We start from the raw sequence: 16,270 nt of genomic DNA, 5'->3' as shown, positions 1-16,270 counted from the left end.
CTTGTAAAAAAAAATAAAATAAAATAAACGTAAAAAAAAGTAACATTAAAAAATAATTAAATAAACTTAAAAAACAAAAACCAAAAAAAAAGCAAAACGAAAACAAAAAAAGAACAAAAAGCAAAACTGCAACAACAACAGGACCAAACAGAAGATTGTTCACAAGCAAGTGAGAGAGAAAGAGCGAGAGAGCAACGTGGTGAGCGCAGCGCGCAGTACACTTTCTTGTTGTTGCTGTTGTCTGGCGAAGCGAAGGGTGCAAAAAGGAGAAAATGTCAACGTTCTTGAACAATTTCTTTCCGGCAGGTAAGTGGCAATGCAATGCAAAGCAAAACAAAACAAAAACCCAAACACAGCAAACGTTCACAAATACAAAAAGCCACAGCTTGAGCTTATTCCCATGTGTGTGTGTATAGCTAGAGCTGTGAATGTGTGTGCGTTTGCAATTGAAAGTCACCTTTGGCATATTTCATACACAAATTGGTTTTCGCTGTTTGTTGCCTATTCCTATGTTTCGCCTTTAATTTCGCCGCGCTCGCTCCTTGCACTGGAAATTAAATTACTTCCAAGTCGCAGCTCATGATTATTGGCAATTACATGCAGCCGTGACCATGGAAGGGATCATGGAAGGCGCGCGAGCAAGATAGCGCTATGTAAACTCTCTGTGTGTGTGTCTGTGAGTGAGCGTAGCAATGCATTAGCAACGCTTAAGCGTAATTCCCATCAGCAACGTCTCTGTAATCAATCTACCCCAAGCACTGTAATTGCAAGCGAGGGAAAGAGAGAGATAGCTAATGGATTTGTTGTCTGTTTTATCTTCATCTTTTCTTGGAAACGATCGATTGAGCGAGATTTCTACCCTGCAACAACTGAGTTGAGAGTTGTTTCTAGTTGAGAACAAGTTCCACTTGTCCTTTGAGGATGGCTTGATCCTGTCGCACAAACAGGCAAGACCTGTGCTAGAAAAAACCACTTCCTATTCCCTTTGCCAAACAAAAAAAATATAAGAGAAAGAAATAAAATAAAACCAGTTCCAGGTTTCGTTGCAACGGCAGCTGACGGAAATACAAAGACTTGAAGTGTTGCGACTTCTGGTTCGGTTCTCTCTCGGTAGGTGCATTGGGTTACCTGTTGAGGTTGCCTTTGTTATTTCGCATACCCTGTAGCGTTTGTAGTTGGGGTGTATTCGTTTTGTGATGATGTATGTAACATAGGATATTGACTTCATATAGTTAATTTAATCATAGATATTCAGATCCTAATAAATATACCTTAGACTTATTTGTTTGTTATAAGAGAAAAACTGTTCTCGCCGCACCTCTCCAAGAGTTTTCACCAAAAGAGTTGTAGCATGCAGGGTAGTTCTTTATTTATCATGAGTGCTCTTTGATTTTTTCGGATCGTTTAGTATCGAATGCAATTTGAAACTGGTTTCTTGACTTCCACTTGGCTGCTGCTGTTTGCCTGTTCTCTGAGTTTGGAAGCGTTTTTAGCCAAGTTCTCTGCTTTCTGCTACCCTTTGTCAAACGAGGCATAAATGTCATTGGCCAAGAATTTGATCATTTCTATCCCTCTATCTCTTTGTCTCTCTCTCTTTTCTCTTAACATTGAGTTCCTCACATAAACAGAAAATTCCCTCAAATGAAAATTTCATTCGACACATTCCCATAAATTCCCTCAAATAAACGTATATTTCTCACAAATACATAAATTTCCCACAGACAAAAAAACCATTTGGCTTTTCGTTAAACCTCACGTGGGCTAATACGAATTTTCCCTAGGCCTTAAATTCAAATAGAGTCTTCTAATATTTTCCCGTTAAAAATAAACCGAAAAGTTCGCGAATAAACATTTCTTTCACCAAAATAAACAAAGCTATCTGTGGAAAATTTCCTTATATGCAACAATTTCCCTACGTAAACCATAAATTGGCCGCATACATTTTCCCTTCTGCGCTAGCACAAGCTCTTGTTTATCTTTTTCTTCGCATATCTCTCAGTCTGCACACTTGTTAATTGTTTATTGTTTGCAATTTGTTTGTTGCTCTCTGTTTGTTTGTTTGTTATTGTTTAGCGAATTCTTAAAATGCTGCTGCAAAGTATGCAACACATTCCTGGGCGCATTTTCCATTTGCACGCGCTTTGCATAATATTTCGCAGTGGCTGTGGCAGTGGCAGCTGCTATCGAGAGAGTGACACGACAGCAACCCTTTCTCTCTCCCTCCCACTGCTCGGCGTGATACCCTAACCCCATTTCGCTGGCTATTTAAATTCGCATTCACTTTCGCTTGGCAAAGCGTCTGCCCTTGAGGCACGCGTTACTCATACGTCGCGTCGTCCACTGTGAAAAGTTTATGGCTCTGTGTGTGTGTGTATGTGTGTGTGTGTGTGTGCGTTTGCTTGTATGTAACGTCTGGCAGTTTTATTGCCATTAGCTGGCCTCATTATCTATGTATTGCCCGCCGGCAAAGGGGTTTCCCTTGCTTGGATATGTTTCCTGATGTTCTTTGACTTTGGCAAGAGCCGAAAATCTACGTTCGGCTTCTTATTAACATAACAATGAACTTAATTGAAATTTGCCATAACTGGAACTTGTTATTGGCGCACATATAAATAATTTTTAATAATTGTCATAATAATTGTCAAATTATAAAATATTGTTGATAAACAATATACAGCTATGATTGCATCACAACTACAAATAATTAATAACCTATCAAAATATTAAAACGTAACGTAAAAATCACCAACTATAATTAAACTTGAACTAGCGCACTTGAACTGGTTCACGTCGTTCGCATCTCAAATATAAATGTTCGGCTACAGTTTGACATGCCCGCACTGCAGTGCTGCTGCGGCTACTAAAACTGTATTATCAGACGCCTTGGCGCATTTTGATTTTGTGTGTGTTTTTATTTTTGTTTTGTGTGTTTGCTTTTGCGCTGGGTTTCGTGTGTGTGTGCTGTGTGCTTCGTCTTCATTGTTGCTGCTTACCTTTTGAGTTAGTCACTCTTGGGCATCGAACGTTACCACACGGCGAACGCGGCGAACGAGAGCCTCAACACAAGCGTGAGTGTTACTGTGTGTGTGAGAGTGTTTGTTTGTATTTGTGTTATTATTTGTTGGTGCAAAAGTAATGCGAGCGCGTTTTTGTTTTGCTGCTTACGACACTTTGAACTGCAAACACTCTGCGCGCGTGCGAGCGAGATAGTGAGTGTAACAGCAACTGTAGAGAGAGCTGTAGAATAATCAACATTTATGTTATCAAGCTGGCAGTCTGCTCACATCTCTTTTCACATTATGCGTAATTCGCCGCAGATCTGTCAATCGCAGCGAACACATCAATCACATTGAAATTGAGCGTACGCAGACCATAGCTGTCCTCGCTCTTGTTGGGGTCGTTGTTGTTGTTATTTCTGTTTTCTGCCAACACAGCGGAAGAAGAAGCGCTCAGAACCGAACGACTCAGCAAGTGAGCAAAAGAAAAAGAGAGAGAGCGAGAGCGAGATAGGGCGATAGCATATTGACAACGTTGCTTTTGCTGTTGCTTTCCACTGTCTCTGCTTCTGCTTCTATCTGTGGCTGTGTGTGCGAGTGTGAGTGTGTTCTTGCAGGCATATCACTTTGTGCTTCCGTTCTTATTGCCTTTCCCTCCTACATTACCTCTACGAGCGTAACTCCACATTGGCTGATTTTTTTTCCGCTGCCTTCGCCGCTTTCTTTGTCATCCGCTCCGCTTGGCCGCGTTTCGCAATACAATTGTTGTTGCCTTAAAAAGAAAAAAAGTTTCATCGAGTAGGCTTAGTTTACATATTCAATGAGTTTGCAATTGTTGTTGTTACTGGCTAAGCTTGGGGCGCCCGCTTATTAACCCATTGGCGCCCCATGCGATATTTGCACAGCTGTTCGCGGCGGACTGAGCTGTATGTGGACGGCGAATTGGGTCAAACTGTTGCTGCGCTGCCAGTAGCGAGCAACAGCAACAGCAACAACAACGATCAACCAACCAAACTTGTCTTGGTCACGTTGGCGGCTTACGACAGAGCCACAGCGCAACCCGAGCCCGTCTCTCTTTCTCTCCGTCTGCCACGCTCTCTCTATCTCTCACTCTCTGGCTCTCTCTGTGTAACGCTGTCAATATGAAGCACGGCGCGAGATCGCACCATAATCATAAAATGAAAACCGTTTCGTGACCGTGTTTTGTTTTTGTTGTTGTTTGTTTGTTTGCTGGGCTGAGCTAAGAACAAAAGAAATGCGAATTGCGAAACGTCAACCTGATTTTTGGCAAGTACTGTGAAAGCATGTTAAAGCAAACACATACGATAAAATTTAAATATTTCTAAGGAATACTTTAGATAACATTATGGGATTTTCAATATTTGATAGCCCAAATTAGTATGAAATGCCTTTTTAATCAACAAATTATATGTTGCCATCAAAATTGTATTGATTTCAACAACACAACATACTTAACTTTTGATAATGTTATTCGTTTTCTCTTCGGGAGCTTAACCCTTATATATTTTTTTAAATTTAAGATTCCCAAATTAAAACATTCATCAAGTTTACAATTCCAATTTGTTTCACTTAACTAACGTGTGGGCCGTTGAACAAGGTATGACTGTATTTGATTTAACTGTAAGAAGCCCTGTGGCAGTCCTATAAATATTTACTTTGACACTTTGAAGAAAAATTGAACCTAAAAGTCATTGAAACACTCAAATGGGCAACACCTAGAAGTTCCAGCTGAAGCTTTTTGTAGGCCTTAAGGCTTTACGTCAGCACATGGTCCTTACTCTCTCAGCCTCTCTCTTTCTCTCTCTATCTTACTCTTGTACATCATGCTTAAGATCTGCATATATAACGGGCAGGAGGAGCACAGTTGAAATATTGATAAATTGATCAAGTGCGAATAGTTGTGATTGAAGTGCTGACTGATAATAGACTGATAAGAAGCTGGCGGCCATTCTCTAAGGCTGAATACGAATAAGTACATAGCTACACGTGCTCGTATATAAGAGCCAAGAATTGATAATAAGCGATGCAGTTATATATGCCCACAGTCCACACATAAGCACACGAATAAAATCACACACATGCAATAGTATTAAATAATAATACGCAAGTAAACAACAACGGGTGGGTAGGGCGCTCCTACGTCTAGCACATGATCGTGAAAATGCAAAGGGTCAATGCATTCGCTTATTCATGCTTGTCAAACCGTATTGTGGGCACACAAAATGTAAACAATAATGTTAAGTACAAGAGAGAGAGAGAGAGAGAGAGAAAGAGAGATCGCGCTCTAGAACTGTTCTTACAGCTGTGCCAGCAAGCGGCGCATCTGCCTTTACACACACACACACACTAACACATGAACGCCCACTTGCGTCTCTGTTGGCTATTGCACAGTTTGAGAGCGACAGGTTACTCATTTACTGCTGCTGCTGCTTGCTCTCGCTCTCTGTCTCTCCCATCAGTGCTTACGCTCTATTCTTTCGTATCTACGCACTCCACCGCCGCCTGCGCGCTCGTCTGCTCAGTTGAGTTTGCGCCGTGTTTCCGATCGGTTCGTTGCTGCGCTTACGAGTGTGCTTGCTTTGCATGCCGTTACATATATTCGTGCAGCGTAATACATAACGGTAAATGCTGCCGCATCTATACAAACGAACAGACATACATATGTATATATGAGTAGACATACAACGTGACATAACGACACAATATTGTGATTGCTTGGCTACCTCACTCCCCCTCTTTTATTTTTTGTCTCGCTCACTACCTCCTCTTCTTCGCTTCGGGCACCTGAATAAAGTGTGTGTAAAAGTTGTTTTTACGTGTGCGTGCGTCTAAAGTGTGTGTGTGTGTGTGTGTGCCGTTTTCATGAACGCGTTCGTGATCTTTGAAGCAAAACACAGCTGTCTGTTTCGCCGCAAAAGCAAAAGCAGCAGTAGCAACAGCAACAACGGCAGCAGCGCCAGCACCACAACAACTACAACAACACCATTTATTTTGCTGTTTTTGCCGACGTCATGCCAACAATCTGCCAGTAGCAGTCAATTTATGTAAAGTGAAAACGTCCACAGACACACACCGATGCGCGTGCATATAGACAATCGCACAAACACAGATACACATACATACATATAAATACACATACAAACAGACCATTTGTGCGCGCAGTACTTACAGTTGGCGAGGCATTACATGTACTCGCAACCGAACTCAACTTGTTCTCACCGGTTTTACATGCACTGGCCATGCTCAAGTAAGTTCAGTTCAATTGCTCTCTAATTGTAGGCAACATATGTTTGCTGCTCTCAAACTGCATTAGTTTTGTTCTTGATTATTTGAGTGTTTTGCGTGTGCTAAAATGTTAAATGAATTAAGTAAATAAAAAGCACAAGTGATGCCAACACAGCTAAATACACAAAAACGAACAAAAATTAATTTTATTATATTTGTTGTTTTTTCTGCTTGTTTTTTTTCCTTTTTCATTTTATTTTGCTTTAATACTTGCACGAATATTTTCAAGGCCAATATCACTTGTTGAACCATTTATAAACATATAATAATAGGTAGGGTATATGTGTTTATTGACTCAATATGTGCGCAAATGAACTAGTTCCTTGAGTTTGTTTAACGTTTGTTTTGTATTGGCATTGGAAACGAACAGATTAGCTTATTTGATAAGCCTTATCAGAAAGTACTGTCAGTTCATTTATTTCTATTTACATATAAATACCTAGGTGTATATATAAACCTGTTATCTCAGTTATAAGCAGGCATATAAATATGGACTATATATCAGATTTTCAATTGTATTAAGCATAGACACCCACTGTTTTGTCTGTCTACAGGGTAGCTGCAAGTAATGAACTTTCGGTGAATTTAATCTTACTTTTGGGTTTTTTTTACACATACATTTTTATATGCATATATTTTATTTGCTGTGCTGCCAAAAGGCATTGGCCCATATCAGACCACACCTGCCGCCTGCCACCTTGCCGCGCATGCAAGCATGTATATCAACTTATTTTTTTTTAATTTCATTTACCTTTTGAGCAAAATTTCATTGCATGAAGTGCACCCACATAGCATCTACATCTGAGCAGTTGCAAGTTGTGCCGAATCTTCTCGCTGTCTCTATCTCTCTTGTTCCACAAGTGCATTGCAAATAGAATCCACATTTAGTTGCTGCCGCAACTTTCAATTCTCAAATGAAATCGCAATGCCATCCACCTTAACAGTTTGACAGGCCCTCAAGAACATTTGCTTAAAAGAAATACCAATTAGTCATGTAGGCGGCATTTCCTAAAATGTGTATGTAAATATATGTATCAGACCGTCCATGTGTGTGCGTGTGTGTGTGTGTGTCGAAAATTGTGAATCTCTTGTGTTGCCTTTTGCTTTTCATCGCACCACCTTTTAAAACGGAGACGCAAATTTCACAGTTTATTCTTTGTCATTAACATTTTTTGCGTGCTTTTTGTTTTTGTTGATATTCGCCGCAAGCGAATTGCGTCTTTGCTTTTATTTACACACTCTAAAAAGTCAGACAAACAACAACAAGCTGGCGGTCGCTGCTGCTTTTTGTATTTGCTCCAAAAACAAGCGCGCGCGCGCGTTATCGGTTTTATCGATAGCGACGACGGCGACGACGAAAACACAAAACAAAACAAAAATATTAACAGAACGCTAAAGAAAAGCAAAAATATTTGTGTGCGCGCTCTTTTTCTGTCTTACACACACATACACACACACACACACATAGAGTAGGCAGCAATCATGTTCATGTTTATTTAATTGATTTCTAATCATTTATATTTTACTCACGCTGTCTCTTTCGCTCTTGCTATCTCTTTACAGATACGGCTGCTATGGATCCAATTTTCTTTTCGCCTTCAAATGGTATACCCTCTGAAAGTAAATTAGCCACATATATGGTAAGCATTGTTTGTTATTATTATCGTTATTATTGATATTATTATTATTAGCTGTTACAATGCGTGCACAGTTTGTGACGCATTTGAGTTAGACAGTTTGAGAGGCTTGTGGATTTAATTGACATGCAAAAGCTTTTAAGCAAAGTAGGCGGCTTTAACGAATGACCCTGCCTAACACACACATACATGCCTATATGTATGTGTGTATGTATGTACATATATGTATATTTATATATAATACAACAGCTGTTGATTTAACAGCTGAAGTTTGTTTTGCTCAGCGAATAAATTGTCTGTGTGTGTTATTATTTTTTAATTATACTTTTAAATACATACATATTTGTTTTCACTCAATTTGCTTGAAACGATTTCATTTGTTCAATCCATAATTCCATATTGTACATAAATATATTTATTTCTGTATACTTGACCGACTTTTTTGTGCAAGATTCACATTAATGAGCATTTACTGTAGCTCTGCTTATATACATGTATATGTATTTGTATAAATGTATGCATAAATGATATAATTTGTGCATGAATTTTGCGTGCTTCGTTGTTCTTTAATTGCCAATTAAATATATTTTAAAATTTATAGAAATGTCAAGTCAAGAGAAGTAATATAGAATATATAGTATAATCGAATGTGTATATTATAATGCAGCTATCTCTATAGAACTCTGCCCTAAATATATCTATCTGTAAGAGCTTTGAATTGTTGTTCATTTTATTGAATATATGTATATACAATAGAACTAAATCGTTAATTTCTACAGTTCATGCTATAAAACCGATTTAAATTGGTCGGTTGATCAGAATATCTACTACGAGTCAATAAAAAGCCTCTTCAATAAACGATTAGCAATACGAATCAACGAATATTGACTGAACTGGTTCAGTAGTTCATTTGAATGAAATATAAATTCAAATTGCTTCTTATCTTTCGCTGTTATTTAAACTTTCCCTCTCTCTTTCTCTTTATCTATCTCTGTCTTCTCGCATGATTTCTGTCTATATACAAAAAAAAAAATATATATATATATATTTGTGTCTTGCTCTGCCGGCGACAGAATCGACAGAATATTGCCCAAACGTCGGGCTATGGGCTGAATAACGGTAATGTTAACGTTAACGGTAACGGTAATGGGTTCTCACTACTTAACTTGGACGCGTCCCTAGCTGTTAATAAAAAGTCTCAGGTAAAAGCAACAGCAACAAACAAATACAACAACAACAAACAACTATTGTCATCTCGTTACCCCCTCGTACCACCCATCGCCCTTAAAAATTCATGTCAGTAGCTAGCCCCAACCCCATCAACAACAACTATTACCCTTTCCTATTTATAGAGTGCGTGTTTAAGTGTCTATTATGATTGTCTCAAATACTCTGTTTGCCAAGTAAGTAAAGGGGTTTACTGCGTACAGAAGAAGGCATTATTATTATTATTATATAGATGGGTGGATAGCCAGATATACATAGATATAGGGTAGTTTAATAGGGATGTCTACAGATAGATGGACAAGTAAATTAAATATATACATTCACAACAGGCGAGAATGTTATTTAGTATTATTTATAGGAAAAAAATATTTCCTATATATTTATATATTTTTTTAAAATAAGTATTTAATAAAGCTAAGGATACTTAATCTAGTCTATACATGTACCGAATTCTTCAGCCAGACATGCCACTGTTAATAGTCTGTTAACTTGAAAGATACCATGTTAATAGCGATACAGTTTCAGATGCACTGCATTAACAGTATTGCTGTTAATTCCCTTTGCATTTCCTTACATGGTAAACAGAGTATTCTGTATAGTCGGCTATAGACGACTGCAGCCTTTATGTTTATGCTCCTTACATTCGTTCTCTGCACATTTATATTAATTCTGGGTCGTTGCTTTAGGTAACACCACAATCGCCCGAATTCATTCCAACGCGCATAAGTTCGTCGCCCAATTTCTATCCGCCGTATCACATGAATAATGGTCTGAATGGTGTCAATGGGTTAACAACAACGACCGCAGCAGCAGCAGCCGCCGCCGCCGCCGCCGCTGCCGCCGCAGTTGCAACTGCAGCAGCGCCCGCCTCCGCCTCTACCACATCGTCCTCGTCGCCATCGACGGTGGCAGCCGCAGTCACCGTCTCTGGCTCGTCAGGCAAGCTGGCGAATGGTGGCAACTCCACTTCCATGCTCTCGATGCAGAAGACGAATATTGTGGCAACTGTTAATATTACGCAACAGCAACAGCAGCAGCAGCAGCAGCAGCAACAAAAGCAACAACAACAACAGCAGCCGGCACTGGTTAACGATTCAATCGTCGGCAGCTCGGCGCCTATAGCGATTATACCGAATCCTGCGGCGGCTCCCTTTGTGAGCAGCATGTCCGCCCAAACGCCGCTCAAGGCCAGAGCCGCAATGATGCGACAGGATTCGCCCACAGCGGCGCTGATCGGCGGCGAGAAGTCACCGCCACACGGCATGACGCCACACGGAGCATCGCCCATACCCACCACATTGCCAGCCAGCGTGCATCAGGTGAGTTGTAGTGCTAGAGATGGGAGTGGAAGCGTGCGTGTCACGTCCTGAATGAATCGATTATGATATATATGATATATCGATGTAGAGCAGTTCAATGGGCTTGATGCCTTTTATAAGTATTTTGTAAAACTTGATTTATATATATTAAAAAACATAATCTTATAGATGGGATCTTTTAGATAAGAAATAAAAGCCTTTGTGTATAATAACTCAATGATTAGACGAACTTGAGCCGAAACGTTTTCAATATATATTCGTAAATATCCTACATGGAAAATAATTATTTTTCCATCCTTCAATTCTATTTAATTAATATTCGATAAGCAATCCAGATGGAACTCAAGAACTTTAAGAGATAGAAGCAGTATATAAAGATTATATATCAAAGCTAACATTCCATTTTTCTTCTATGACATTTTCAACAGGGATATTCCCCATTATTATTAACTTTTATATATAGCAATTACAGTGGGCTGTGCGAATAGTTTACTCCGCAAATCGACTATCGAATATATATGAATGGAATATATCGATATAGTTTTAATTTTTGTTTTAGTCCCAAACCTCAAATTAAGCTTTAAGCCTTAACAATTCCAGTTTTATTTTTTTTTTCTTATCGTGCTTGACTTTGACAGGAAAACGTGGGGGGCACCATCTACTTTTATCCAACTGCCAATGCACAGAACAGCCAGCCGGTTGTCAACTCGGTTGTGGTAGATGCCGCACATCCCGCACATCCGGCACATCATGGCGTTGTCAGTGCTGTGGCACCATTGAGTGCAGTGCCCTCGCAGCTGCTGTATGCGGGACATGTGTATCCGGGTCCGGCATCGAATGTGATTACGATGCAGCCAAAGACGCAGCTGGAGTCGGCCTTCTTCATGCCGGACGAGATGCGCAGCGATATTCTGGGCCGCAACGAGATCTCCAATTTGATTATGGATGCGGCCGAGGCGGCGCAGCATGCGTTGCCGCTCGAGGTGGATAACTATCATGCGCTCTATCCACTGGAGCCGCCGGCACCGCCCATGCATACGAAGCTAACGCTGCCGGCGAGCACGTACAGGGCGACGCACAATAGCACAGGGCTGAAGTACTGCCTGAGAAGATTACACGGTCAGTTGAGCGAACAGCCTCAGTACAGCTCTCGATATCATCTCTTATAACAATCTGCTTATTCCTTCTCTTCCTTAGGCTTTCGCTTGCAGTCGACGAAATGCATGACGCTCGTGGAGATGTGGAAGAAGCTGCAGCACACGAATGTGGTTCAGCTGCGTGAGGTGTTCACGACAAAAGCATTTGGTGATAACTGTAAGTAGAGCGTTTAGCGTGTCTTCACTGTACTGAGATCTCACATCATCTTTTATGCTACTCTTTATAGCCTTAGTATTAGTGTACGACTATTATCCCGGCTCACAGACTTTGCTAGCCAAATACTTTACGCCAGCGCCAGAGACCAACGGCTACACAGATCCATTCCAAGGCGAGGCACGCCCCTTCAGGTGAGTCAGCTATGGCAGTTAAATTTCGAATCCATCTAATGTTCATTGATCTTGCAGTCATAAGAGCAACATGCAGCGCACAAATAACGGACCTCTGCTGCCCGAATCGACTATTTGGTCCATCATCATGCAGCTCACCGCAGGCCTGAGAGCCATACATCAAGCGGGACTGGCCTGCAAGTGAGTGAGCAAAGAGTTGGATATACAGCCAGGAATAGTATAGTTAGAAATAGAACTCTCATTTGATTAAGAGTGTAAGGAGTAGGGGAAGTAGAGATCTAGGTCTATTAGCAGAACAACTATGAGCTGCCTTAGGTATATGATTGTGTGTGATTCTGGTAGCAAAGGTTCCTTTAGAAGATACCATCTAGGCATATTTATATATGTAATGTGAATATGTATAATTTTCTCATTTATTAATATTAATCTCATATATTCCAGAATACTAGATCCCACAAAGATAATTGTGACAGGGAAACGCGTGCGCTTCAGCTCGTGCTGCATCTCAGATATCACGCAATTCGATCCAAATGCAGCCAACCCCTTAGCATTGGTCAACATGCATCAGCAGGTGAGCCTCATCAACATATATAATGCGCCCCATAGACTCTAATATAACTTGCTTGGCAGGAGGATCTAACTGCATTGGGTCGCTTAGTATTAGCGTTAGCCTGCCGCTGTTTGCAGTCTGTGCAGCGGGACAATGTGCAGGCGAGCATTGATATGGTAACCAGAAACTACTCCACCGATCTACGTAATTTTATTGTGTAAGTAATGCGAACTCTTAATTTGAGACTTTGTTAATCTCATTTTTGGTTTGTGTTGTTATCAATTAGTTACCTCTTCACCACGAATAACCGCCGTTCCGTAACGGATCTGATGCCCATGATTGGAGCACGTTTTTATACGCAGCTGGATGCGCTGCAAGCACAGGTGGATATGCAGGAGGATGAGTTGGCCAAGGAGATGGAGAACGGGCGACTATATCGCATTTTAGTTAAACTAAATAGCATCAACGAACGACCCGAGTGGGTGACCTTTAACAGTGAAAAGTTATGTGACGGTTTAACTAATCGATATCCTCCGCTCTGTCTAGCTTCAACCTGGACTGCACTTGGTCAGAGACTGGTGATAGATATATGCTGAAATTATTCCGTGATTTTCTATTTCATTCCGTCACCGAGGATGGCCGACCCTGGTTGGATCATGCGCACATTGTACAATGCCTCAATAAACTGGACGCGGGCTCCATTGAGCGCGTATGTTAAGCAATAATTTACGTCCGACCAGCTAAACTATAATCCATGTATATATTTCCGTTATAGGTGCAATTAATGTCACGCGATGAGCAATCGGTTTTAATTGTCTCCTATGCTGAACTCAAGAATTGTCTGGAGAACGCCTTCTCCGAACTGATGAGTGCGGCCAACTGAGCAACAAGCAGCAACCACTACAATAACAGAAGCAACAATAATTATTAAACACGCGCAGCTCACTTAGCCACGCCCACGCCCATGCCCGCCCTCTCCCAAATACCTATACTTCCCCTACTCGACCACAAGCAACTACGATTTAAATGGTTTAAGATATATAAGAGAACACATTCATTATACTAAGACATTTTGGCGCATGCCCTTTAAATAAGCAAATGAAGAATATAAAATTATTAAAACAAAAGAGAAAACAGCAAAAAACCACTTATAATAAAAAAAAATCATAATTATAAAAATAAAAGAAAATCAACTAAATACGCAGATTTACATATATTGTTAAGTCAGGCAAAAAGATGATGCAAGATAAAGTAAAACAACTGATATCCAATGTTATGTTAGCTCTTAAATACATTTTAGGCATTTAAACTTACAAAACAACAACAAATAAACCAACAACAAACAGAAAAGGAGCAACAACTTTTTGAAAACGAAATCTCTCCAAAAAAGAAGTATAAAAAAATAATAAAAATTATGAAAAACGTAAACAAAAGAAAAAAAAAAAAAAAAAAAACGTGCAAAATTTGTTAAAATACAAAAAAAGCGAAAACAAAAAAAAACGAAAAAGGCAAAAAGTTGATCTATTTTTACAGAGGAAGAGAATGATAGAAAGTATTTATATGTATTATAAAGTCTAAAAACAAAACAGAGAATTTGTAAAAAAAAAAAAATGAAAACAAATGGGAAAAAAAACAACAAAAAATCAAGGAACCACAACAAAAATGTCTAGGCGCCTGTCCCCCCCAAAAAACTAAACTCTACAACAACAACAACAACACGAACAACCAAATGAAAAAGAAGAATGAAACAAAAAACACATTTCTTATTTTTCAACTAATATTTTTATAGCGAAATATTTTTTAAAGAGAAAAACATGCAATTGCAAATGAAACTATGTATTTGTAAAAAGTCTAAAATTGTATTAAACAAAAGATGAAGCAGAAGGCAGAAGCAGGAGACAGCAGAAGCTGATAAAAAGCATGCAAAGCGACGCACAGCGCGACTTGGCAAGTTGCTCAAAAACAAAAACAAATAAAATGAAAATGAAAACGGAAACGGAAACGTCTAGGCCACACACAGCGTGATATGTATATACATATATATATATATATACTCCTCTTTTTTTACATGTACAACTCTTGATATGGTCTTCGGTCTTTCAGAATGCAATATTTATAATGGTTTATATATCATTTAACACACACACTCACACACATATATACACCTTAATTCACGCTCCAAACTTTGCAAGTACAACAAAAGAAAACTTACTTAAAAGTCTGTCTATATATATATATATACCATATATTTTAAAAGCAAAACCCAACTGGCGCCCGGGTTCATATCACGTAAATTATTTAAATCCAAAACAAAATGGCTTCACTCAACAAACTCAATGAAACATCAACAAGAAACCACCAGCAAAAATGTCAAAGAACTTTTGTAAAATATGCCTAGGACTTTTGTTTGAAAAAAAAAAGAAGAAAAGAAAAATCCATTAACAATTATTATCTGAGATTTGGGCTAAATGCTCGGCTTATATGCTTCTCTAATTATATGCATAGATCTGTTCCCGTTAATTTTGTTGTTGGAACCCTTTATAAACCACCAAGTCATATTGTTTTACGCTTTCTTTCTTTTTCTTTTGCACTCGTTTTCGAGCTATACATCGTATTGTCCTCTTTTTCTGTTTGTTTCTGGCATAAAAAATGCATACTCGTACTTTTTTCTTTACTAAGTTATTGTGTACTTCAAAGTAAGACTAATTAATTAGTTTTAAAATTTTATGATTAAAGAGAAAAAGAAAAACGAGAAAAAACCTACAAAAACACAAAAATGTAAAAGAAAATCTTTTTGAGAAAAACCAATAAAAAAAAATAATAAAATGTTTAAACAAAGTTGTTGATTTTTTTCTTAACAAAAAAATGGTTTGTATATTTAACACTCTTTATCACAGCATTGCTATTTTGGTAAAAACAAAACCAAAATGTATAAAAAGTTTACTGAATATTTAAAAAGCTAGAGGTTCTTCCTCCCGCAGTTTGCAATTTTACTCAGCAGTCGGTCTTTTAAATAGGCCCCCACATTTAACAGAAAATCAGCTGAACTACAGCTACTTGACTCCAACCAAAGTCTACCAGACTTCAGCTACCACTTAATACTATTTTTCATTTATTAATTATTTGGGCCGAAATCCTGGCGGTACTGCAATACCAGGCCAACCCGTGACAGAGGTGGAGCAAGCTCCTAGCACTCCGTCTCTTTCCAAAAATCAGTTTAACATTTGTTGTCCTCCGATGGAGGATCTATCAGATGTTAAGCTGATAAGAACAGATACTACACTTTGATCTTAGCCATAAGGCCGAGAAGCGATAACTTGACAACGTCAATCTAGTGCCTACTCATTGCCAAGCAGCTAAAACCGTTTGGGAATTCGTGTGCAACGTCAAACTTTCTATTTTCACACATGCGCCGTTGCTGTTAGAGAGAAAGAGAAGAAATATTTGCCTTTGGTGCACGATTGAGTGTGTCTTTTAACATTGCCTTTGGTGGTGGTTTTGCATGCGCCGCAAAGCATGCTACAAAATTTCAGTTACGCGCGCTGTAATTCCCAACCGGTTGTGGCAGTGAGAGCGTGGTGTGGCGGCATTGTGCCTCATTTCGTTACTCTGGCTTCTCTTCAGTTGTCGAATAAATCTTTCGCCTTTTACTAAAGATTTCCGTGGAGAGGAGCACTCTAATGAGTCTAAAATAATTTTTGCTTGTGCCTGATTGCAAAATCGGGCCATT

The 16,270-nt window shown here is 39.2% G+C and overlaps 1 protein-coding gene, 1 long non-coding RNA gene and 2 other non-coding genes across 11 annotated transcripts in view; 3 read left to right on the top strand and 1 right to left on the bottom strand.

The window, feature by feature from the left end:
* Positions 1-16,270, top strand: part of LOC108652116 (uncharacterized) — a 67,880-nt gene that overhangs the window by 2,110 nt on the left and 49,500 nt on the right. The gene's annotated exons all lie outside the window — the stretch shown is intronic.
* On the top strand, positions 22-15,288 carry PAN3 (Poly(A) specific ribonuclease subunit PAN3). Of its 8 annotated transcripts, XM_089258946.1 has the most exons (14): positions 22-306; positions 4,538-4,614; positions 7,866-7,942; positions 9,013-9,141; positions 9,853-10,485; positions 11,124-11,604; positions 11,683-11,799; positions 11,870-11,990; positions 12,048-12,170; positions 12,432-12,561; positions 12,621-12,757; positions 12,827-13,018; positions 13,087-13,249; positions 13,316-15,288. In XM_089258946.1, the coding sequence occupies exons 3-14, from the start codon at positions 7,877-7,879 to the stop codon at positions 13,421-13,423; spliced, it is 2,400 nt and encodes a 799-aa protein (XP_089115072.1). In that variant the 5' UTR covers positions 22-306; positions 4,538-4,614; positions 7,866-7,876; the 3' UTR covers positions 13,424-15,288. The 8 variants fall into 8 exon arrangements, with proteins under 8 accessions (XP_089115072.1, XP_017957683.1, XP_089115074.1 ...); XM_018102194.3 differs by lacking the exon at positions 4,538-4,614; XM_089258948.1 differs by lacking the exon at positions 9,013-9,141 and having other exon boundaries at positions 23-306.
* Positions 15,659-15,854, bottom strand: LOC115562074 (U2 spliceosomal RNA). Its single transcript, XR_003980038.1, has one exon. It is a non-coding gene; the product is annotated as a U2 spliceosomal RNA (small nuclear RNA).
* Positions 16,145-16,267, top strand: LOC115562078 (U5 spliceosomal RNA). Its single transcript, XR_003980041.2, has one exon. It is a non-coding gene; the product is annotated as a U5 spliceosomal RNA (small nuclear RNA).

Source organism: Drosophila navojoa, chromosome 4 (genome assembly GCF_054131105.1).
Source record: "Drosophila navojoa isolate 15081-1374.11 chromosome 4, UAZ_NAV_1.0, whole genome shotgun sequence".
NCBI lineage: Eukaryota > Metazoa > Arthropoda > Insecta > Diptera > Drosophilidae > Drosophila > Drosophila navojoa.
The sequence above is the reverse complement of the archived record's forward strand: the minus strand, read 5'-3'. Positions and strand labels throughout refer to the sequence as shown.